Genomic DNA, 24,676 nt, shown 5'->3' with positions numbered 1-24,676 from the left:
GGATAAGGTAGTCAAGAAGGCATACGGCATGCTTGCCTTCATCGGTCGGGGCATCGAGTATAAAAACAGGTAAGTCATGCTGCAGCTGTACAGAACTTTAGTTAGGCCACACATATTGTGTGCAATTCTGGTCACCACACTACCAGAAGGACGTGGAGGCTTTGGAGAGGGTACAGAAGAGGTTTACCAGGATGTTGCCTGGTCTGGAGGGCATTAGCTATGAGGAGAGGTTGGATAAACTCGGATTGTTTTCACTGGAATGACCGAGGTGGAGGGGCGACATGATAGAGGTTTACAAAGTTATAAGCGGCATGGACAGAGTGGATAGTCAGAAGCTTTTTCCCAGGGTGGAAGAGTCAGTTACTAGGGGACATAGGTTTAAGGTGAGAGTGGCAAAGTTTAGAGGGGATGTGCAATTCAAGTTCTTTACACAGAGGGTGGTGAGTGCCTGGAACTTGTTGCCGGGAGAGGTGGTGGAAGCAGGTACCATAGAGACGTTTAAGAGGCATCTTGACAAATACATGAATAGGCTGGGAATAGAGGGATACGGACCCCGGAAGTGCAGAAGGTTTTAGTTTAGGCAGGCAACAAGATTGGTGCAGGCTTGGCGGGCCGAATGGCCTGTTCCTGTGCTGTACTGTTCTTTGTTCTTATAAAGAGAAGTATCAGCTTCGCCAATCTATCCTCATAACTGAAGTCTCTCATCCCCAGAAGCATTCTCGTAAGACTTTTCTGCACCATCTCCAGTGCCTTCACGTCCTTCCTAAAGGGTGGTGCCCAGAATTGGATACAATACTCCAGTTGAAGTCGAATCAGTGTTTTATAAAGGTTCACCATAACTTCTTTGCTTTTGTAGTCTCTGCCTCGATTGAAAAAATCTCGGATCTCATATACGTTATTAACCACTTTCTTAACCTGCCCTCCCACCTTCAATGAATTGTGCACATTTACCCCATGTCCCTCTGCTCTGCACCCCCCTTAGAAATTGTATCCTTTATTTTATATTGCCTTTCCTCATTCTTCCTACCAAAATGTATCACTTCACATTTCTCTGCATTAATTTTCATCTGGCATATGTCTGCTTATTCCACCAGCTTGTCTGTATTCTCTTCAAGTTATAAGGTCATAGGAAATAGAAGCAGGAGTAGACCATTCAGCCCATCGAGCATGCTCCTCCATTCAAACAGATCATAGCTGATCATCTACCTCTACACTATTTTCCCCAACTATCCCCATATGATGTCATTACTATCCAGAAATCTATTGATTTCTGTCTTGATCCTGCTCAATGATTAAGCATCCACAGCCCTCTGGGGTAAAGAAATCCACAGATTCACCCACCCTCTGAGTAAAGAAATTCCTTCTCATCTCAGTCTTTAATGGCCTGCCCCTTATACTGAGACTGTGTCCCCTGGTTCTAGATTCACCAGTCAGAGGAAACATCCTATCCACATCTACCCAGTCATGCCCTGTAAGAATTTTGTAAGTTTCAATGCAATCACCGTTCATTCTTCGAAACTCTAGAGAATACAGGCCCAGTTTCTCCGATCCCTCCTCATAAGACAATCCCGCCATCCCAAGGATTAGTCTGGTGAATCTCCATTGCACTCCCTCTATGGCAAGTATATCTTTCCTTAAATGAGGAGACCAAAACTGTATGCAATACTCCAGGTGCAGTCTCACCAATTGCAGCAAGACATCTTTACTCCTGTTCTCAGATCCCCTTGCAATGAAGGCCAACATACCATATGCCTTCCTAATTGATTGCTGCACCTGCATACTAGCTTTTAGTGACTCATGAACAAGGACACCTAGGTCCCTTTGGATATCAACACTTCCCAACCTCTCACCATTTAAGAAATACTCTGCCTTTCTGTCTTTTCTACAAAGGTGGATAGCTTCACACTTATTTGCATGATATTCCATCTGCCATATCCTTGCCCATTCACTTAGCCTGTCCAAGTCCCCTTGAAGCCTCCTTGCATCCTCCTCACAACTTACATTCCCACCTCGTCCTGTGTCATCAGCAAATTTGGAAATATTACATTTGGTCTCCACATCCAAATCATTTATATAGATTGTGAACAGCTGTGGCCTAAACACTGTTACTTGCGGTACCCCACTAGTAACAGCCTGCCATTCTGAGGATGACTCATTTATTCCTACTCTCTGCTTTCCATCTGTTAACCAATTCTCAATCCGTACCAGTATATTACCACTGGTTCTCCTTTATGCGATAAGTAACATCCTCAAAAAACTCCAACAGGGTTGTCAAACATGATTTCGCTTTCATAAATCCATGTTAACTTTGCCCAATCATATCATTATTTTCTTATTCTTTACAATATATTCTAACAATTTCCCTACTACTGACATCAAACTAACAGGTCTGTAGTTTTCCATTTTCTCTCTCGTTCCCTTCTTGAATAGTGGAGTTACATTTGCTACTTTCCTGTCTAATGGAACCCTTCCAGAATCTATAGAACTTTGAAAGTTTTCTAAACAGAGCTTTTAATTGTTCCAAGTGGTCTTTCCAAGTGTCACTGTATACCAGCACATCATCAAGGTAAACCACACAGTTAGGAACACTGGCTACCACTTGGTTCATTAGTCTCTGGAAAGTTGCTGGGGCATTTTTTTTAGCCTGCATGGCATAACCCGGCATTGGAAAAGACCGTCTGGTGTGATAAAGGCCAATATTTCTTTAGCTCGGGGTGTTAAAGGAACCTGCCAGTATCCATGTAACAGATCTATTTTGGTAAGAAATGTGGCACTGCCAACTCTGTCAATACAGTCTTCCAAGCAAGGAATTGGATAGCAGTCTGCCTTTCTGCAATAACCTTACTGTAGTCTATGCAAAATCTAGTTGAACTGTGTAGTTTAGGCTCTAACATGACTAGGGAACTCCAACTGCTTTGACCAGGTTCAATTAGGTGGTTTTCCAACATGCATTGAATTTCTGCTTTCACATGGGCCTGTTTCTCTGGACTTAGGTGATAAGGATGCTGTTTTATAGGAAAGGATTCTCCTACATCCACATCATGTGTGGCTAGTGTTGTACATCCTGGTTTGTCCCTACAGACTCCTTTGAGCTCCACTGTAGAGTATCTCTTTTGGTGTCGAGCTCAAAAAATGGCAGTAATGGGGGGCCTCACGTCAAAGAGCCACAGCAATCCAAAGCACGGCGGCTCATTTAAATAGCCAGGGCAGCCCGCCCACCCCAGTATGGAGATCTGATGAAAGGTCACAGACCTAAAACGTTAACTCTGCTTCTCTCTCCACAGATGCTGCCAGACCGACAGAGTATTTCCAGCACTTTCTGTTTTTATTTCAGATTTCCAGCATCCGCAGTATTTAACTTTTATTATAAGTTGAGGGATGAGGAGTTACTTTTTCTTTTGACAAAAATTTCCCATAACTCTCAGGTATCTTGTTCATGTACCCGACACTCACAGTGGTTTTTGTACTTGGCCTTACAGCTGCAGTTAGAGCTACAGCCTGATCTGTCATACTCTCAGTCAGGGCCCCTTTCTCTGCATTAGCCTTGTGTACCCCAATAGGTCCCATGGGTTTACCCCACAACTTCCAGCATTCTGCACAAAGGTGTCCCACCATGTGGCAATGGAAACACTTAGGCTTTCAGACCTCACTTTCACCCTCAGCAACTTCCTTTCTGGCCTGAGGAGGAGATCCTAAGGCAATCCCAGCTGTCCCTTGTTGTCCCCAGCTACTTCCCTTCCTTTCACCCTCCCACCTTCTATCCATCTTGGGTTTGTGAGGGTGACGGAAAAAGGGTTTGGGCTTGTAAACAAGTTAGTAATCAACAGTAGTCTCAGCTGCCTGTCTGGGTATTGAATATTGGTTCCCTATGTGGGTTCTTACTAATGGAGGGAGTAAATTTTTGAATTCTTCCAGGAGAATTATTTCCGTAAGGGTCTCATTTGTGGCCTCTACCTTTAGTGCCCGCATCCAGCGATCAAAGTTAATTTGCTTTCCCCGCACAAATTCTATATGTCTGCCCAGAATGTTTCCAGAAGTTCCGCAATTTCTGCCTGTAAGCTTCAGGGGCTAACTCATAAGCAGCGAGAATAACCTTTTTTGCCATCTCATAATCTGCAGAGCCCTCCTCCGAAAGCATGGCATAAACTTCATGAGCTCTGCCAATCAACCGGCTTTGTATGAGCAGTGTCCAGTTTTCTTTCGTCCACCTCATCTTTTTAGCTATCTTTTCAAAGGAAATGAAAAATGCCTCTACGTCCCTTTCCTCAAAGTTTGGGAAGGCTTGCACATATTTCAACTGGGTCCAGGGTTGGAGTCAAGTCTTTCCTCACCAAAATTTTCATCGGGCTCAAGTCCATCCTTATTTTCATTCTGGCTTTTTTAATTGGAATATCCTTTCTTCCTCCATTTCTTATTTTTTCTCTTTCTCTTTTTCGCTGTTCCGCCACTCTGCTCCCTTTGAAATTCTAGTTCCAGTTTTCTCATTTCTTCTTCTCTTTCAAGTTCTTTTTTAAAATTTATTCTTTCTCTTTCAAGTTCAAGCTGCTTCATCTGCAACTGAATTCTAGCTAATTCAACTGAACTATCATCTATATTGTCTTTCCCTTCTTCCAATTTCAAATGCTGTGCTATTACTTCAATTATGACTGCTTTCTTAGCCCCTTGTTTAACTCTAACTCCGACATTTCTGCCAATTCTTTTAGCCTAGCCTTGGTTAAGATTTGCAATTCACTCGGGGATAAATCCTCCCTCCAGAAAGGTCGTAGCAATTGACAAAGCCATTCCAATAGGGTAAACTTTTTGCTTCTCAACTCTAACCAAATGGATTCTGTCCTTGCCCCCTCAAGAACATCCTCCCTTTCCAGCACTAGTCTTTCGTAATTAGTACTGTCACCCCACCTCCCTTTTTCCTTCTCTATCCTTTCTGAACACTTTATATCCTTGTATATAAAGCTCCTAGTCCTTGCCTTTTTAAGCTGTGTTCCTTTATTGCCATTACATCATATTCCCATACTGCTATTTGTGCTTGTAGCTCACCAATCTTATTCACCACACTTTGTGTGTTTGCATACATGCATTGTAATCCTATCTTTGCATTCCTCATAGTCCTTCTCAGTCCGCATGTATTTAATATGGAACTACTCCCTTCTCTAGCACTGTCCAACACTCTGGCATTATGCACTTTATTCCTCTTTTCTACTTCTATATGCTGGTGCCCATCCCCCTGGCAATTTAGTTTAAACCGTCCCCAGCCACACTAGGGAACGTCCCCAGGAGGACGTTGGTCACAGTCCTGTTGAGATGCAACACGCCCCTTTTGAACAGGTGCCTTCTACCCCAGATTGTGTCCCAGTGCCCCAAGAATTTCAAGCCTTCCCTCCTGCACCATGCTTCAAACCACGCATTGATCCTCCCTATCTTCCTATCTCTATGCTCGCTAGCGTGTGGCACTAGGAGTAATCCAGAGATTACTACCTGCGAGGTCCTACTCTTTAACTTCCTTCCTAGCTCCTGAAAATCTGACCGTAGGAGCTCACTATCTGCCCTCAATGTTGTTGGTACCAACGTGTACCACAATTTCTGGCTCACTGTCTTTCCCTGCAGAATATTCTGCACCCTGTTCTTGATGTTCTTCACCTTGCACCAGGAAGGCAACACACCATGATGCCAGTTACAAAAATGCCTGTCCATCCTCTGATGATGGAATTTCTACACTTTTCTGCTCCCTCCTGCACAGTCCCATGCCCATTGGTGCCCTGATCTAGAATGCACTCCTTCAGGGTATCATCACTCCCAGCAGTCCCCAGTGCTGAGTACCTGTTTGAGAGTGACACACATTCTGAAGACTCCTGCACCTCCTACCTCATCCTACTCTTCCAGATGGCCACCAACCTACTATCCTGAACTACTGCCTGTGGGGTGACCTCTTCCTGGAAAGTATTTATTTTTTATTTATTTAGAGATACAGCACTGAAACAGGCCCATCGGCCCACCGAGTCTGTGCCGACCATCAACCACCCATTTATACTAATCCTACACTAATCCCATACTCCTACCACATCCCCACCTTCCCTATATTCCCCTACCACCTACCTATACTAGGGGCAATTTATAATGGCCAATTTACCTATCAACCTGCAAGTTTTTGGCTGTGGGAAGAAACCGGAGCACCCGGCGAAAACCCACGCTGTCACAGGGAGAACTTGCAAACTCCACACAGGCAGTACCCAGAATTGAACCCGGGTCACTGGAGCTGTGAGGCTGCGGTGCTAACCACTGCGCCACTGTGCCACCCATGATCCAGGAAACTCTCCCTGATGTTCTGCATTGAGTCCAGCTGACCCTCAAGCTTGTAAATCCTGAGCTCGAGCTGAAGCAACTGGAGAAACTATACACATGGTTGGCCAAGACACAGAAATTGCAAGCAACAGGTCACAGCTGCCCATCCATGATCTGAAACCGCACCCCGCCCCATTCCCTTTTTTAAACAAGCTATTTAAACTATCAATTTTAATTAATACCTCTAGTCCTGCTCTGTGCTTATACTCTTATTACAACACTTACTGTTACATCACCCCGATTGAATATTTTAAATTTCCCAGTTTCTAATTTGAAATAATACCCTATTTAGAGAGAGAAAAGAAAAAAAATGAGGAATATGCCAGGCAATGATATAATGACACTAACAGACGTTACAACATTTAAACACAGGAACTAAGATCAGGTTTTGGAAGAGTCAGTATAAATCAGCTCTGCAAACCTTGTTTTGAAAGTGATTTTGTTTTGTTAAAAATATTTTCAAGGAATTTATAGTTAAGCTGAATAAATGTTGGGCCAGTTCCTTTTTTTAAAAAAGAGAGAACCATCAAGAGGACAATGAGGGAGCTGGATGACAACGATGTTGCTGGTTGTCACATGAATCGGATTGGAGATGGAGCGGAAACAGGGCCAGAGAAGTGACAAGCTTTCCTTTGATTGGACAAGCCCAGTAGCAGCAGAGCACCTGGAAGGGCAGAAAACTGACAAGCTTTTTGGTAGTCAGTGTGTGTGAGTTTTACCTTCTGGAAGGAAATAAAGTCAAGTCTGCGAAGTGTCACGGAAGGAGAAAAGACTACAACCCAGCTCACTTTCCAGCAATTCCATAAAAGACCCGGTGAAGTCCATTGTGTCGATTCATCTCATCTCCTGTCTCTGAGGAGGGCCTGCTAGAGTTGCTTCTTGGGTTTATCTGAAGAGAACTGTTCCAGAGGGATCTCTGTGGCCTATCTGCATGTGTTCGGAGGTTGGACTGTGTGCCAGTTTGGTGCAGTGTTTCTCATCTGCTGGTTTCTTCAGGGGTGGGCAATTGATCTGCCTGGGGTTTTTTTTGTCTGTAACAGAGCTCTGATCAAAATATCCATTTTTATTTTTTCAGTTAACTGGTATACATAGTGTGTGAGTGTGAGATGCTAAGGTAAAAAAGGGGACTTTAAAAGTTTTAATGTGTATTTATGTTTTACTTCATTACTAGTTAAGACTTGTTTATTCATAAACTGTTAATTTTGTTGTTCAATAAAGAAACCCTGGTAAGTGTGTTCTATTCTGCGAAAAAACAGAGTGTATGATTGCCTATATTAGTAAGTGGGAAAATTTAGTAATATATTGTGACCTGCGGAGAAGTGGGACTGAATTAACAGTGCACTCCTCCCACCTCGATCGTAACAACCTAGAGAAAACTTGGGAACCATTCTCTCAGTTTGCCAGATGCATTAATGGTGAATCCGTAGTTTTGGTTTATTTTTGGACATTAAAGTTACTACTCAATTTACTGCTTGTGCTTAATTTACCGAATTTTTAAGAGCTAATGAAAGGAAACTGCATCAAGATTGAGTAAAGTGGTGAACAAACAAAAAGGGAGCAGATTTTTACCACTCACTGTGATGTTCTCAACACTGATGTGAGGTTTAGCCGGGTTTAGTATGAAATATGAGGCAATGACTGAGAAAGCATGCTGCTGTACATAATAGAATCCTCTTTATTCTGTTTTATATTTTTTTATTTATTTAGAGATACAGCACTGAAACAGGCCCTTCGGCCCACCGAGTCTGGGCCGACCATCAACCTCCCATTTATACTAATCCTACACTAATCCCATATTCCTACCACATCCCCACCTGTCCCTATATTCCCCTACCACCTACCTATACTAGGGGCAATTTATAATGGCCAATTTACCTATCAACCTGCAAGTCTTTTTGTGGTGGGAGGAAACCGGAGCACCCGGCGAAAACCCACGCAGACACAGGGAGAAGTTGCAAACTCCACACAGGCAGTACCCAGAATTGAACCCGGGTCGCTGGAGCTGTGAGGCTGCGGTGCTAACCACTGCGCCACTGTGCCGCCCGCTTTCACTTTGATTTTCTCTTTCAGCTCCGTCTTCTATGACTTGCTGTCAGCTGTAGCTTTATGTATCACTTTTTCCAAATGTTTGCATAAATCTTTTGACTTCTCTATTAGCACTTGGTCAACAGGGTGTGATTTTCTGATGAATGAACCCTAGGTAGTTTTTGAATTAACTGAGCTCATCACTGTTGAATGGGGGTCCATTGTCACCTCTTACCATTTGAGGGATTCCAAACAAGGTGAAGATCTGGTCAAGCTTTGGGATGACTGCTTTTGTTGAATTTGACATAACTAATTCAATGTTTGGGAATCTACTGTAGTCATCAGTGACAACAAGCAGGTGTTCAACTGTGGGCAAATCTGTGAAGTCAACGATGACTTCAATCCATGGTCCTAGAGGTAGCTCGGACAGCTTGAGAGGATCATGAAAATTTGACATTGTGGTTGACATGACAAACAGTGATTGAATTTGTGCTCTACCATACAGTCAATTCCTGGGAACCATACCTATTCCCTAAGGAATTGTTTGGTTTTGACTATTCCCTGGTGTCCTTCATGTGCTATATCGACAACACATTCCCTCAATGAGTGTGGAATGACAATACAGTTGTTGTCCAATACAAGATCAGCTGTGGTTGTAATGGCGAGCTCATTTTGAACATTGTGAAGATCTTGTAATGTGTGACTGATTTTGTTTATAAACGCTTTCTCAAGTCTTTCCAGTTTTGTGATTCCATAGCCTTCATACATAATTACAAAGTCTCATCTTGTTTTGTTGCTGCTTTGATGTCAGATAGTTCAGCGAAATTGGCACTATATTTATGCTTATGTAGTTAAGGTGCTGTTCAGCAACCTTTTCCTCACGACTAGTAGGACTGACTGTTGGCAACGGATATCGTGAAAGATAGTATGCGTACATGGCAACCTTAGTTTTAGTTTTTGTTTTAGTTTTAGCGATACAGCACTGAAACAGGCCCTTCGGCCCACCGAGTCTGTGCCGACCATCAACCACCCGTTTATACTAATCCTATACTAATTCCATATCCCTACCACATCCCCACCTGTCCCTATATTATCCCTACCATCTACCTATACTCGGGGCAATTTCTAATGGCCAATTTACCTATCAACCTGCAAGTCTTTGGCATGTGGGAGGAAACCGGAGCACCCAGAGGAAACCCACGCAGACACAGGGAGAACTTGCAAACTCCACACAGGCAGTACCTGGAATTGAACCCGGTTCGCTAGAGCTGTGAGGCTGCGGTGCTAACCACTGCGCCACTGTGCCGCAACAAACATGAGTAAAATGGTTATGTTTTCCACAGGCTTTACACTGTTTACAAGTAGCAGAAAACTCTGTCCGGTGTGGATAAGCACCGCCACAGTGGAAGCATTCTTTGGATAAGTCACAACTCTGTTTGTGAGATGGTTGTTGTTGCTTTGCATGTAGTTTCCTGGATGACGAGCAATGAATAGTATTCATAGGAGTTGAAATTAGAGAGTAGTAGTTACATTTAGCAGCCTCAACTTCAGTAGCTCGGGACTCTGAGAGCGATAGTGATCTTGCTAAACTCCAGCAACTCTGACAGCTTTCTGTCTTTCACAAGTGCTTTTTGGCATAGTTGACTGGAAAGACATGTTTTAATTTCCTGTTCGACATATTCAACATCACCGAAGTCACATTTGGTTGCAAGTTGCCTCAGTCACATACAATATTGGTCAATTGTCTCATTTGCTTCTTGCATAGTGTGTCAGAAGCCAATGGTTTTGTATATGTTTTAGTTTTAGAGATACAGCACTGAAACAGGCCCTTCGGCCCACCGAGTCTGTGCCGACCATCAACCACCCATTTACACTAATCCTACACTAATTCCATATTCCTACCACATCCCCACCTGTCCCTATATTTCCCTACCACCTACCTATACTAGGGGCAATTGCTAATGGCCAATTTACCTATCAACCTGCAAGTCTTTGGCATGTGGGAGGAAACCCACGCAGACACAGTGAGAACTTGCAAACTCCACACAGGCAGTACCTGGATTTGAACCCGGGTTGCTGGAGCTGTGAGGCTGCGGTGCTAACCACTGCGCCACTGTGGCGCCCACATGGTGTTGTTCTTGGGTGTGAAGTAGGTCATTAGTGCATTTTTTGCTGAGTCGTAATCATTTTGCTCACGCTTAAGTGTCTCAAAGATATCTTCTAATTCTTCACCTCCATAGTGTAGAAGCAAGGCCTTTTTTTCTTGTGTCATCTGTGATTGCAAAACCTTCCATCGCACCTTTGAATGTCACAGTCACTTTTAGCCAATGTGGGAATACGGATGTTGGCTCTGAATGCACATCAAAAGGTGGTAGATTGGGCATAGACAATGCCATATTGATTAACAATGCAGTGATAGTGCGTGATCAGGATCTGGGATTGCATTCCTTTCAGAGGAAACTTCTCTGAAGTGATCTGAGATTATTTTTTTTTGATTGGATGGTTATTTTGGAGAGATCAGTGTATATGTATGCACTGCACAAGCTTCCTGTGTGTCACTAACATAATCTCCGACTTAAAATACTTTCTTCAGAAAAGCAGACAAAAATCTTCCAAAAATATCATACCTGAAAGCAATGTTTCCTGTTTTTCACCATTTGTTTTCCATTTCCCTCATCATCATTGTGATGTTCTTAGGACTGGAGTGAGGTTTAGCTGAGGTTTAGAAAGAAATATGCGGCAAACACTGAGCCAGCATGCTGCTGAACATATTGGAATTTTCTTTATTCTGTTTTACTTTCACTTTCTCTTTCAGCTCCCTCTGCTGACTCTTGTGCATGGTTGCCTCAAGTGAGCAATATGTACAATATTTTCACCTGCTTCTTTTAATCTGGCTAACTGAATGAATGAAAATTAGCTCTATCTGTGCTGCTAAGGTTAATTGATTATTTACAACTCCCATAAATCATCTTTTCAATCTCATTTGTGCTACATGATACTTATATTAAAAGGTAAAGTTTGAACATGAGAATGGTGAATAGTGTTCTCTGAAAGAAATTCAACCCTCACATATCGAGTTCCCACTCCAACTGTCTGCCTCTTTCTCTTTAGCCCAACACACACAGACGCACACACACTGGTTAAAGAAAAGATAAAGAAGTTTTATCTGCAGAGATCTCTTTGCAAAAAGGACAAAGAAATACTTTGGCCAAATACTTGTTAATTCTTGAAGGAAAAGGAGAAGATATGGAATGATATCAGTTGTCCCTTTATTTTGGCATCCCAAATACACGTGGACGGCTGTCACTGGGATCTTTTTGGAGCAGTTTTCTTCAGGTGACATTGAGGATAAGTCTGACAGGCTTTCCAGGAGAAATGCAGCATCAGGGGTTTCAGCTCACACTGTATTCTCAGGATTTCTCAGAGAGGTATAAAAAGGATGAGCTGGTTGCTTCTCTCTTAGCAGACTGACTTCCAACTGACACAAAACAATATCCAAAACAAAACCAATTCTTGATCACCATAAATCTTGACATGTCACTTCTCGGTAAACAACTCCCCAAGTCACCACGGCTCTTGCTGTTTATATAGCTTAAGGCATGTGCCATCCAGTAAGGTTTTGTTTTTAAACTAAGTTGCCCAAGTCCTTCCAGTGACCTTTTTCTAAAAAAAAAACCAAAATCCAGCATCTATGGAATCTCTTCAGTCCCAAATTAATCCATCTCCACAATCTTCAAGCACGAGTCCTCAAAAAAATCAAAAAATGGAAGCACTTGCGTAACAAGTGGAAGGCCCATCATATCTAAAGCCAATTAAGTGGACACTTAAGTGGACAGTGGCGGGCCTTCCTCAAGATCATGGATCCTGGCGACAGAAGTCCTGCTCTCAGAGAGCTGCCAGCCAATCAGAGGCTGGCAGCTGTTCCACTGAGCAGCGCCAACACAGCAGCGGTGGCTGCTGCTGGTGGAGCACCTACCTGAGGCCCAGGAGCATCACTGGACCCAGATCACAAGTAGGTCAGGGCAGGAGGGGTCTTGCAGGGTGGGGGTCATGGGGGAGGGGTTGGCTCTCAGCGGGCACCCCCCTCTACTCCCCAATGCTGGGTCCCTCGCTCAGGGCCGTCTGCTGCATGGCTTTTAGCGGCGGAGCGGGATGAGGCCCTTAATAGGGCATTAATTGCCCAGTTATGGGCCTCAATTGGTGGTGGGGCGGAAAGGCCATTCACAGGCCTTCCTGTCCCGGACTTAATTTTTGTGGAGGCGAGAATGTGGTGGGGTCCTCCCACCCCCCGCCACCATCCCACTCGATTTTATGCTGTCCCCGCCTGGAAACCCGTTGTGGGGGAGAGCGTAACAATCCCCCCCTTGGAGTTCCAAATATGGCAACCCACATCACACGCAACTGACGTAAATCACATCTACTTCAGCAACCATCAAACAGGAGCCAGTAGTGCTTTCCCAGTCTCTTACAGATTCTGCTTCATTCTTCTGGATTATGGTTTCCATTTTTGGTTCTCCTATCACGAATTCTCCTCTCCTCATACAGCCTTTGGAAAGGCTGGTAATTATAAATCAATTATTGCACACAATATTTGCTGCTAAATGTGGCCACTTATCTTTAATTTATTTCATTTCTTGCATATAATTTTATATTGTTTATTTCCTGCATGGTGAGCTCGCAATTTTAGTCAAGCTATCTGGGAAAGCTTTGCCTTATATAGGGAGGGAAAGTGGGGTAGTATCTAAATAGGAAAGCCAAAATTAATTTAATAAAAGGGAGTGGGAACTGCCTACCAATCAAGTAGGTTGTGACGTTTTGTTGCTCAAACATACTTGTCACTATTATCACTTTATAAAATTCCTCAGTACAGTGGAGTAGTTCTTAAGCAGGAAACGATAACACTGATTCTCTGTAAAGTCTTTTGCTGTTGGCAGAAGAGCACCAGCAGTGGTTATTGTCCAGACATCCATAGCCCAGTTGTTCTCACTACCAGAGGGAGAGGAGGAATGCCTGACAGAGCAGCCTCAATCGAAAAATAAGAGGAAATCAGGCGTAAAAAAGTAACAAAATGTTAACAGTCATTAAACAACAAGCAGAAGATAAAAGTAATTAAAGCAATAAGGAACCAAAAATGAAAAGCAAGGCAATTAATAGCTGTTCGTTATCTTTTAGGAGAGTTTCTTAATCACAAATGAAACATCCTGCTCTTGACTCTTAAGTACCACCAGCAGTCTGTCAAAAGCAGGAAATCGTTTATCCAGATGATATATAAATCAACTAAATTATCAAACATTCTCATTAATGACTTCCTTATAATTGTATTGTAGATTTTTGCCAAATTCCCTGCCTGAATGGAGGATACTGCATTGGAAGAGACAAGTGTTGGTGCCCATCAAACTCAACAGGAAAGTTCTGCCATCTTCCGGTGCCTCCTGAAAAACAAACTGTGTCAAAGATAGCACCTATCAGTTCTTCTGTTTCACAGTCTGTATACACTCTCCCTCTTTCTAACCAGCAAGGTAATATGGTAAATTCTTACACTTACATTGAATTGTCATTATTAAAAGGGCACATATATATAAGATCAGTTGTTACCTTTGCAAAAAATAATCAGTGTCAAAATTGATACATTCCACTATGCTGAAACAAATTAATTTTTGTATTTTAGGTTCGTAGTGATTTGAGTGTATAGAATTATTTTGCAACATGTTGAATACCGTTTCGATCATTTTCTAAATTTCTCTTTGTTTACAGGATAATAATGAGAAATGTCTTTTCTTTAATTTATTCATTCACAGGCCATGGGCATCGGTGGCAAGGCCAGCATTTATTGTCTATCCCTAATTGCCTTTGAGAAGTTGGTGCCTTCTTGAACCACTGCAGTCTTTGAAGGTACTTCCACAGTGCTGTTAGGTAGAGAATTCCAGGATTTTGACCCAGTGATGTTGAAGGAACAGTGATATACTTCTAAGTCAGGATGGTGTGTGACTTGAATGGGAACTTGGAGACTGTGGTGTTCTTCTGCGCCTGCGCCCTTGTCCTTGCTTAGTAGAGATCACGGGTTTGAGAGCTGCTGTCGAAGAAGGCTTGGCGAGTTGTTGCAGTGCAACTTGCAGGTGGTACACACTACTCTGGCGGTGGAGGGAGTGAGTTTAACATGGAGTATGGGGTGTCGGGTGGGGGTACCCAAAGCGCCCCAGACTATTTTTGTGGACCATGGGGGAACACTCCTGCTCCTTGTGGCTCCACAAATTAATAGCCTGGATTTTGCAGTAATATTATTGGTGAGGCTTTTAGTGCTTCCTGTTATGACTGAGTAAATTGGACCACAACTTCTGGTACCCAAGTACGTGGAAATCCAGAGATACCCACAGGATGTGCACAGGATGTTGTAGTCCTCATTGATAGATACAGCATTGAAAATGACTTTAACAGCGTGAAATTGCTGTACCTGTCCACGAGTTAGAACATAGAACATAGAACAGTACAGCACAGTACAGGCCCTTCGGCCCACGATGTTGTGCCGACAAGTTCTGAATTAAATTAATTCTGAGTTCTGAACTAAAAGTGCTGAAAAAGTTAGGGCTGGGGTATTCAGGCGTTGTTGACTTTTTAACAGGGTGATAAGTGTTAATTACTATTGATTAACCCCGCTGACCCTGAAAAAAAATCATTGTTCAAGTGTGGAAACTCATACCCTCAGAAAATAAATTAGTGCTGGAGATTAAAAAAAAATAAAAAAATAACATTTCATTTTACTTTTTCTGACTTTTTTTGTCTCTCTCCCGAAGTCCCATCTGTATTCCCAATCATTATTTTGCTTTCTGTACATCATTTAAATCCAATTTATATTAACTGCTTTATATTTTATACTACTTTATACTTTATACTACTTTATACATCCTGCTTCGGACTCTGCATATCTCAGTGAAGACTCTTCAATCTAATTGGTTGAAGAGTTTCTCTGTTTCTTGCCTTGCTGACAGCCACCACAGATCCCCCGTTGGAAAAAGACACCTGTTGAAATAAAACAATACTGAGAAGCCTGCAAATATTCTGTGGGCAGCTGTCAGCAAAGTGAGCATTGTTTCTTTGGCACTGACTGCACTTGGCTTTGGGCTCTTCTTTAGCTGGATCACCAGCTGATACTGGGTGCAGTGTGCAGGTTCACTCAGTTGAGTCATAAAATGGCATTGGAATCTTATTGACATCTAGGGCAGAATTGTTGGGCCCTCAGAGGTCAGAAACAGAGGCGGATAGGGCCCAAAAATACTGCCACTGGCCAGCGTGCTGGTTTCCTGACCTTGTTCTCAGCACCAGCCATTTTTGGGGAGGCGAGTTCAGGGCCTGCACGGCTCCCTGCCCCAATGAGGCGGACAGCCGATTAGGCTCATTAAGAGCCTTGCTAAGGGCAGTTAACAAGGGATTTTCCAGTCAGCCTCCAGTTTCCTAATGAAGAAGGGGACTAGAGGTTGGTACCCAGCAGTAGGCCTGGGTGTGGGTGCAGCCAAAGACTACTCTGTAGACGGATTTCTCCACCCTTCCCACCACCCCCCCAAATAAGGGGGTGCCTTGGTCAAAATCCCAAAGAGTGACTGTTTTGCCCCGGGAGCTGATTTGGGATCTGTAGCAGAACTGGTGCCTGTCTCCTGCCATTGAAGTGAAAACTCAGCTGCATATTTGAAATACCTAAATTAACTGCGTGCTTGTTTCAGTCTATTCTGATAAGCTAGGCAAAGTGGCTACAGCCACAGCAGCAGTTGGAATGGTTCTTCACAATTTTCAAGGGGCCTCTTCCCCATTTCGACTGGGCAAAATGCACCTGCAGTCCTTCTTGCTTGTGGAGGTCAAAGGTTAGTGAGGTGTTTAATTCATGCATCCAGAAAGATCCTAAGGTCCTTCAATTGCAACATCGAATCATTTCTTAAATGATTGCAGAGCTTTTCTTTATATCTCAATTACTCTATCTGGAGCTCTGTTGCACATATTGGGCTGGATGGTAAGGACACCACTCAGGTGGGATCGGAGCTGGGATGCCGATAGAATCAAGAGAGGTGGTGGGGGTGGGGAAGGGTGTGTGCGGGGGGGGTGGTGTCAGACGGCCTGTCGCTGCTCCGTCACCAAGCGATTTTGCCGGGGGTGGGCTAGGCCAATGACAGCCTTCCCAACCAGAGGCCCATAAGCGGTCTATTAACAGCCACAAGAGCCTCTTCCCATTGCTGCTGGGATCTAACCAGCAGTCAGGGTGCCTCTGCCACAAGGGGAGGGCACCTTATAAAATGAGGTGCACTCCCTGCAGGCTTGGGTGGGGGGTGTGATCCCTCCTCCGTGGGCAAACTGTGGCCCGGGGGGACCCCCGTCAGTAAAGCCTACAACTCCATGGACCCCCTCTGCCTGGACTTCACGCCTGCCCTCCCACCCCCGTCGCCGGGCCTTCCGTACTGGCCCGGCGACCCCGTCTCATTTATCTGAGGTCCGGGTTATAGCGCTAGGTCTGGGTCCAAGGCCTCTGCAGTATTGGTAGTAGCCACTGGTCCCGATGTCGCTGCCGATACTGCTGAACTGCCAGCCCTGTGATTAGCCAGCAGCTCTTCGAGGTGAGATCCCTGTCTTTAAAGGAACAGGGATCCCAGCACAGGACATTTAGGTATGAAAACACTGGAGGATCATCTGGGAGAGCAGGGGGCATGCGCCGAGAGCCCCGCCTCTCCCACAAAATCCAGCCTGTTAACTGCTCTTTGTGTGATGAGCTTCCTGATATCAATCCAAAACCTCCCCTTTATGGGTCTGAACCTATGCTTCCTTGCTCTACTTGTGTAATTTAATTTATTCTGTATTTACTTTTTTCATTTCCTTAACCATCTTATATACTTCTGTAAGATCACTTCTCAAATACCTCCCTTCTAAGCTGAAAAGCCCAAATTAATCCAGTATTTTCCAATAACTCAGACCCCTGATCTCCAGGAATCAGCATTCTATGCACTGCTTCCAGCATGTGAATGTGTCCCTTGAGTCTCAGCGACCAGAACTGGATGTACGATTCATAGTAAATAATCTGACTGAAGCTCTATAAATTTTGATCATGACTTCCTCTGATTTGCATTCTACTGTTTTGGCTATGTAGTTTAACATACAATTGACTTTGTTGATTGCTACTCTGCATTGGTTGAACATTTTTTCCTAGGACTCTTTCATTCATTGTTCCTTCAACGTTGCTGGGTCATAATCCTGGAACTCCCTACCTAACTGCATGGCAGGAGTCCCTTCACCACATGGACTGTGGCGGCTCACCACCAGTTGTCAAGGACAATTCATGTTGGGCAATAAATGCTGACCTTGCTAGCAATGTCCATATCCCATGAATTAATTAAAAAAGGTTTAGCTACATCAAAACCGTTCATGGACTATGTGTGTTGCCTGTTAATGGAGTACTTACATTTGTCTGCATTAAATATTATCTAGAATTTCTCTGCCCACTTACATATTTTGTCCACCCTATTCTGTAATTTCTAAGCTCTCTTTTTTGATTTCATTTGCTGCACCTCCCAAACCCATGCCCCGACCCAACTTAATTTGGTATCATCTTTAAACTTGAACACTTTGCATTGAGTATCTGAATCCAGTTCATTTATGTAAATTGAAAATAATGATGTTTTGAACATCAACTCCTGAAGCTACTCCATAGCACTTTCCCTCACTCTGACCAGCTCATCAAATGAGTACTATTTGTTCTTTATTACTCCTCAGCCTGTTTTTCTTTGATCCATTCCCAAGTTTTGTTATGAATCTTCACTGCATTGAGCTTAACTAATGAGCCTTCCATATGAAACTTCCATGAAGAAAATTGGCCGGGTGGACTTTACACCTGTAAACATAGCCATTTCCTGTTTGTTTAAATGAATCGATGGAATATGAGGTGGCCTTCATAAATAAGTGCAGTTTGCTACCCCACAGCTCCCCGCCTTCCCACCACCACCACCGCCCAGTCAAATTTCCAGTTTGTGGTCTGTTTAATGAAGAAATGAAGCGGTGCTACAGACATGGTGGGTTGTATGTGCTCCTTCTGTGTTGTAAGCTTCTATAAGCTTTATTTTGAAATGCAGTTGTCATTGTTATGTTGGTAAAGAAAACTTTACTATTGGGAAGAATTTGACTCCTAAATTTTCGGTATTTTAAATTATAATTCTATCTTACCTACAGTTGTTATGCTTCCATCCCTGGTTAATATCCATGTAAACCACCCACCAGAGGCCACAGTACAGATTCATCAAGTGGCAAGGGTAAAGAACGCACCTGACTCTTCAACCAAGAACAGCATAAAAAGTTCCCAGGACCAACAGTCAATCCATTCAGTCCAGCAAAGATCGCAGCTTAATGCTAATGGAAACATCAATGAACAGACACGGCCACAGCCACAACATAGACCTGTGAATGTGGGAAGATGCTTCCAGGAAACAGCTGATGGCCAGGTAGGGTAATATTTGAAATTTATGTAATTAAAAGGAAAATATAGAATAAGGAAAGTCAACTCAAAATAACCTTGCTCATGTATCATTGGAACATAGGAACAAGACTAGGCCATTTAGCTCCTTAAATTTTTTCTGCCAGTCAGTGATATCATGGCTGATCTATGGCCTAATTCCATATACCTGCCTTTGTCTCATATCCCACAATACCTTTTGTGAACCGAAATCTATCAATCTACGATTTGAAATGAACAATTGACCCAGCATAACTGGCAGAGGAGAGTTCCAAACCTTTACCACTCTTTGGGCTGGATTTTGTTGAGGTCCCGACGTCGGGATCCGTGACGGGGTGGTGGGGGTGGACAGAAAATTGTACCAGCAGCGGCCCGCCATGGAGCCCGATGTGAGGATTGCCGGGCCCGATCTTCTTGGTGGCGGCAAGGCTCCGTGGCAGCCCTTCTGACACTGGGCGACAGGACCCGACTTTGAATATGTAAATTAAGAAAATGATTACATTTAAATAAAATTGTCAGTGCCCGGGATCTTCTGAGTGGCAGCCGGCACTCACGGGCCTTCACTTTCCCGTCCAGGGAAAGCTGGTGCCACCGAGGTGGGGACTGGGGGTACTTAGGATTTGCAGTGTAAGTGGGGGGGAGGGGAAACAGGGTCAAATGTGCTTTAATAGTGTAGGGGAGGGGACAAAGGGGTCCTCTGCACTTTGAACAGTTTGTGGGAGGGGGGAGGGCAGTCAAGTCTTGCATGTAAGTCTTTTTGGGGGGATAGAGGGCAGCTATTATCTGTAAGTGTTATGGGGGGGGAAGGGGTGATATTTTTTATTGAGGTGTACTGGGGGGTACAGTTTTAAATATTTAAATATAGTGGCAGGACTGGCTGCCCTTTAAAAATGGCGCCAGTGCCTGCGCAGAGGCAGCTGTTGCGTTGGCAGCATCGCAGAGCCTGCCCCCACCATGTGATGCTGGCCCGACCGGCTTATTGTCTTGAGCTGCCGTGCAGTAGATCACGGTAGCATGGCGACATGTGAACGCATATGTGGGCCGCCAATGATTTTGCCTGCCACCACTCCCAGCGGTGGGAGAATAAAATTCAACCCTTTGTATGCAGAAGTTGTTACGACTGATGTGGGAGGAATGCACTGTTAATTCAGTCCCACATCTCCACAAGTCACAACATATCAATAAATTTTCCCACTTACCTAAACAGGCAATTAGATACTCTATTTGTCCCCAGAATAAAGCACACCAACCAGGTTTCTTTAATAAACAATAAAATTATCCATTTATTATAAAACCAAGTCTTAACCAATGATGAAGTAAATATATCCGCAAATTGAAATATTAAAGTCCCTTTTTTTAATATCCTAGCTCTCACACACACATACATCCAAAAACCTGTTAACCGGGAAAAAAGGGATTTTTGTTCACAGCTGTTACAAAGAGATAGAAGGAATATAAAAAAACAGGCGCCAACAGTACCACTTCATACAAGCTTTTTCTTTTCAAGAGCAGGGCTTCTTCAAAGAGAGGTAATAGCTTTCTTCTGAACTCTTGGCAGGTCCATCTCAAATTCCAATTGCCTGCTTTTTAACAGTTCAAAATGAAACTACTTTTCTAAGCAAATCTCATGCTAATCATAAATTCTCTCTTGTCACAACAAAGGATAGCTCTTAAGTCAACCGCCAGTGATACTTACTTGAAATCATCTGTTTTCCAGTATTTGTTTATTGGTCAAAACTAGGAACCTCTTGTTGACCTTCATCTTTTTTTTGGAAAGCAGCCATAAAGTCCAGCTATCTCCAGATGTTTCAATGTCCATTAAATCCTTTTTTTAGTTTTTAACAATATAGATTCCCAAGTTTTAACACAAAAAAATGGAAATTCTGTAACGAAGTGTTTCCTAATTTCGGTTCTATCTGATTGGTTGTGGAAATAGTTTCTATCTACCTGTCAGTTCCCCTTAATATCTTGAAAGCTTCAGTCAACGTACCCCTTAATCTTCTAAATTCCAGGGTATACAGACCTGGTTTGTGTAGCCGTTGCTTGTAATTTAACCCTTGGAGTCAGGTATTGTGAAAGAATCCTGCCAAAGTAAAGGTTTATAAGGTTAAAAAGTTATTTTCCTAAGCATTAGGGATTAAAAATTTAAAAGCAGAGTTCATCTTCCGAAAAGGTTAAAAGAAGTTCATCGGCATGCCTCAAGATGCCTCTGTGGTGAAGGGCTTGCCTCGTCTTAGAGATTGGAGGCAGCTTCTGATAAGAAGGAGTCACTCCTTAAAAAGTCACGATCCTCATCACACAGTAAATCATTGATACTACATTTTGCAACCGATCACAGTGCAATAGTTGATAAGATTTTTTTTGCGGACAGCATAAAACCACAGTCAACTGAAATTTTAACAAAACTGACCAACCCAAGAAACTGAATTCTACTATTGAAGCTCAGTTAGGTAACTAAGGAAATTGATCACCATGAGACGCTCCCACCTTGCTGTTGGCCTAGCTTTTCTTAGAAATCAAAATGGTGGTTCTTAACCAGAAATTAAAAGCTCATGGTGTAGTGGGTGACATTTAGCATGGATAGAAGATTGGCTAGCTAAAAGGAAACAAAGAATCGGCATAAATGGGTCATATTCCGATTGGCAAGATATAACAAGTGGTGCGCCACAGGGATCAGTGCTGGAGCCTCAACTTTTTACAATTTATATAAATGACTTGGATGAAGGGAACAAAGGTATGGTTGCTAAATTTGCTGATGGCACAAAAATAGTTAGGAAAGTAAGTTGTGAAGAGGACATAAGGAGGCTACAAAGAGATATGGATAGGTTAAGTGAGTGGGCAAAGAACTGGCAAATGGAGTATAATGTGCGAAAATGTGAAATTGTCCATTTTGGCAGGAAGGATCAAAAAGAAGCATATTATTTAAATGGTGAGAGATTGCAGAGCTCTGAGATGCAGAGGGATCTGGGTGTCCTTGTGCATGAATTGCAAAACATTAATATGTAGGTACAGCAAGTAATTAGGAAAGCTAATAGAATGCTATCGTTTATTGCAAGGGAAATTGAAGATAGATGAGGGTAGTGCAGTTGATGTAGTCTACATGGATTTTAGCTTTTGACAAGGTCCCACATGGCAGACTGGTTAAAAAGATAAAATCCCATGGGATCCAGGAAAATGCAGCAAGGTGGATTCAAAATTGGCTCAGTGGCAGGAAACAAAAGGTAATTGCTGACAGGTGCTTTAGCAACTGGAGGGCTGTTTCCAGTGGCGTTCTGCAGGGCTCAGTACTGGGTTCCTGTCTTTTGGTGGTATATATTAATGATTTGGACGTAAATGTGGGGGGCATGATCAAGAAGTTTGCAGACGACAGATTGTTAGAAATATTAGACGGGAGATGAGGAAAAACGTTTTCAACCAGAGGGTGGTGGTCGTCTGGAACTCATTGCCTGAAAGGGTAGTTGAGGCAGAAACCCTGAACTCATTCAGAAGAAGTCTGGATATGCACTTCAAGTGCTGTAATCTCCAGAAATGCTGGCAGGTAGGGTTAGCATAGATGGATTGTTTTTCGGCTGGCACAGACACGATGGACCAAGTGGTCTCTTTCTGTGCCTTAAACTTTCTATGATTTTATAATACAAAAGTAGGGAGGTTATGCTTCAATTATACAAGGCTTTGATGAGACCACGTCTGGAGTACTCTGTACAGTATTGGTCTCCTTATTTAAGGAAGGATCTAAATGTGTTAGAAGCAGTTCAGAGAAGGTTTACTAGACTAATATCTGGAATGGGCTGATTGTCTTATGAGGAAAGGTTGGACAGGCGAGGCTTGTATCCGCTGGAGATTAGAAGAGTAAGATGCGACTTGATTGAAACAAATAAGATCCTGAGGGATCTTGAAAGGGTGGATGTGGAAAAGATGTTTCCTCTTGTGGGAGAAACTAGCACTAGGGGTCAATGTTTAAAAATGAGGGGTCGCCCATTTAAGACAGAGATGAGGAGAAATTTTTTCTCTGAGGATCGTGAGTCTTTGGAACTCTCTTCCTCAAAAGGCGGGGAAGCGGAGTCTTTGAATATTTTTAAGGCAGAGGTAGATAGAAAGGTTATTGGTGGTAGGTGGGAATGTGGAATTGAGGTTACAATCAGATCAACCATGATCTTTTTGAATGGCGGAACAGATAGAGGGGCTGAGTGGCATACTCCTGCTTCTAATTAGTATGTTCTTAAATAATCAGCTTTACAACCTTATTTGCGAAATAAAAGGGGATGGACCTACATCAAAAAACTAGTTCTGCAGTTTAGAAACAGTATAAATATTGAAACCACCCAGTGTATCTTTAGAATTGGTGGATTCATTCCAGCCTTTCTCATGGTGAATGTACGAGCTCCCTAGTGCAGTGACGATAGAAACATAGAAAATAGGAACAGGAGTAGGCCATTTGGCCCTTGGAGCCTGCTCTGCCATTCATTATGATCATGGCTGATCATCCAACTCAGTAGCCGGTTCCGGCTTTCGCCCCATACCCGTTGATCCCTTTAGACCCAAGAGCTATATCTAACTCCTTTTTCAAAACATTCAATGCTTTGGTCTGAACTGCTTTCTGTGGTAACGAATTCCACTCTCTGGGTGAAGAAATTTCTCCTCATCTCAGTCCTGAAAGGTTTACCCTGTATCCTTAGACTATGACCCCTGGTTTTGGACTCCCCCACCATCGGGAACATCCTTCCTGCATCTACCCTGTCAAGTCCTGTTAGAATTTTATAGGTTTCTATGAGATCTCCCCTCACCCTTCTGAACTCCAGTGACTATAATCCTAACCGACTCCATCTCTCCTTATATGTCAGTCCCACCATCCCAGGAATCAGTCTGGTAAACCTTCGCTGTACTCCCTCTATAGCAAGAATATCCTTCCTCAGATAAGGAGACCAAAACAGCACACAGTATTCCATGTGTGGCCTCACCAAGGCCCTGAAGATTGCAGCAAGACATCCCTGCTCCTGTACTCGAATCCTCTTGCTATGAAGGCCAACATACCATTTGCCTTTTTTACCGCCTGTTGCACCTGCATGCTTACCTTCAGCGACTGGTGTACGAGAACAGCCAGGTCTCATTGCATATTCCCCTCTCTCAGTTTATAGCCATTCAGATAATAATCTGCCTTCCTGTTTTTGCTACCAAAGTGGATAACCTCACATTTATCCACATTATACTGCATCTGCCATGCATTAGCGCACTCACTCAACTTGTCCAAATCACCCTGAAGCCTCTCTGCATCCTCCTCACAACTCACCCTCCCACCCAGTTTTGTGTCATCTGCAAATTTGGAGATATTATATTTAGTTCCCTCATCTAAATCATTAATGTATATTGTGAATAGCTGGGGTCCTAGCACCGATCCCTGTGGTACCCCACTAGTCACTGCCTGCCATTCGGAAAAAGACCCATTTATCCCTACTCTTTGTTTTCTGTCCACCAACCAATTTTCTATCCATCACAATACACTATCCCCAATCCCATGCGCTTTAATTTTACATGCTAATCTCTTATGTGGGACTTTGTCGAAAGCCACCACATCCACTGGCTCCCCCTCATCAACTCTACTAGTTACATCCTCAAAGAATTCTAGTAGATTTGTCAAGCATGATTTCCCTTTCGTAAATCCATGCTGACTCTGTCCAATTCTACCACCATTCTCCAAGTGCTTTGCTATAAAATCTTTGATAATGGGCTCTAGAATTTTCCCCACTACCGACATCAGGCTGACTGGTCGATAATTCCCTGCTTTCTCTCTCCCTCCCTTTTTAAATAGTGGGGTTACATTAGCTAGCCTCCAAT

The 24,676-nt window shown here is 43.2% G+C and overlaps 1 protein-coding gene across 4 annotated transcripts in view; it reads left to right on the top strand.

Annotated features, from left to right (window-relative positions):
* LOC137373618 (latent-transforming growth factor beta-binding protein 2-like) overlaps positions 1-24,676 on the top strand; it is a 773,188-nt gene that overhangs the window by 232,172 nt on the left and 516,340 nt on the right. For 3 of the 4 annotated variants that reach the window (XM_068038663.1, XM_068038661.1, XM_068038660.1), the window contains exons 6-7: positions 13,692-13,883; positions 18,565-18,833. In XM_068038663.1, the coding sequence (XP_067894764.1) occupies positions 13,692-13,883; positions 18,565-18,833 (461 nt within the window). The remainder of the gene's footprint in view (positions 1-13,691; positions 13,884-18,564; positions 18,834-24,676) is intronic. The other variant, XM_068038664.1, reaches the window with a different exon arrangement.

The sequence above is a fragment of the Heterodontus francisci genome, chromosome 9 (genome assembly GCF_036365525.1).
Source record: "Heterodontus francisci isolate sHetFra1 chromosome 9, sHetFra1.hap1, whole genome shotgun sequence".
NCBI classification, from domain to species: domain Eukaryota; kingdom Metazoa; phylum Chordata; class Chondrichthyes; order Heterodontiformes; family Heterodontidae; genus Heterodontus; species Heterodontus francisci.
This window is presented reverse-complemented; position numbering and strand designations above follow the sequence as displayed.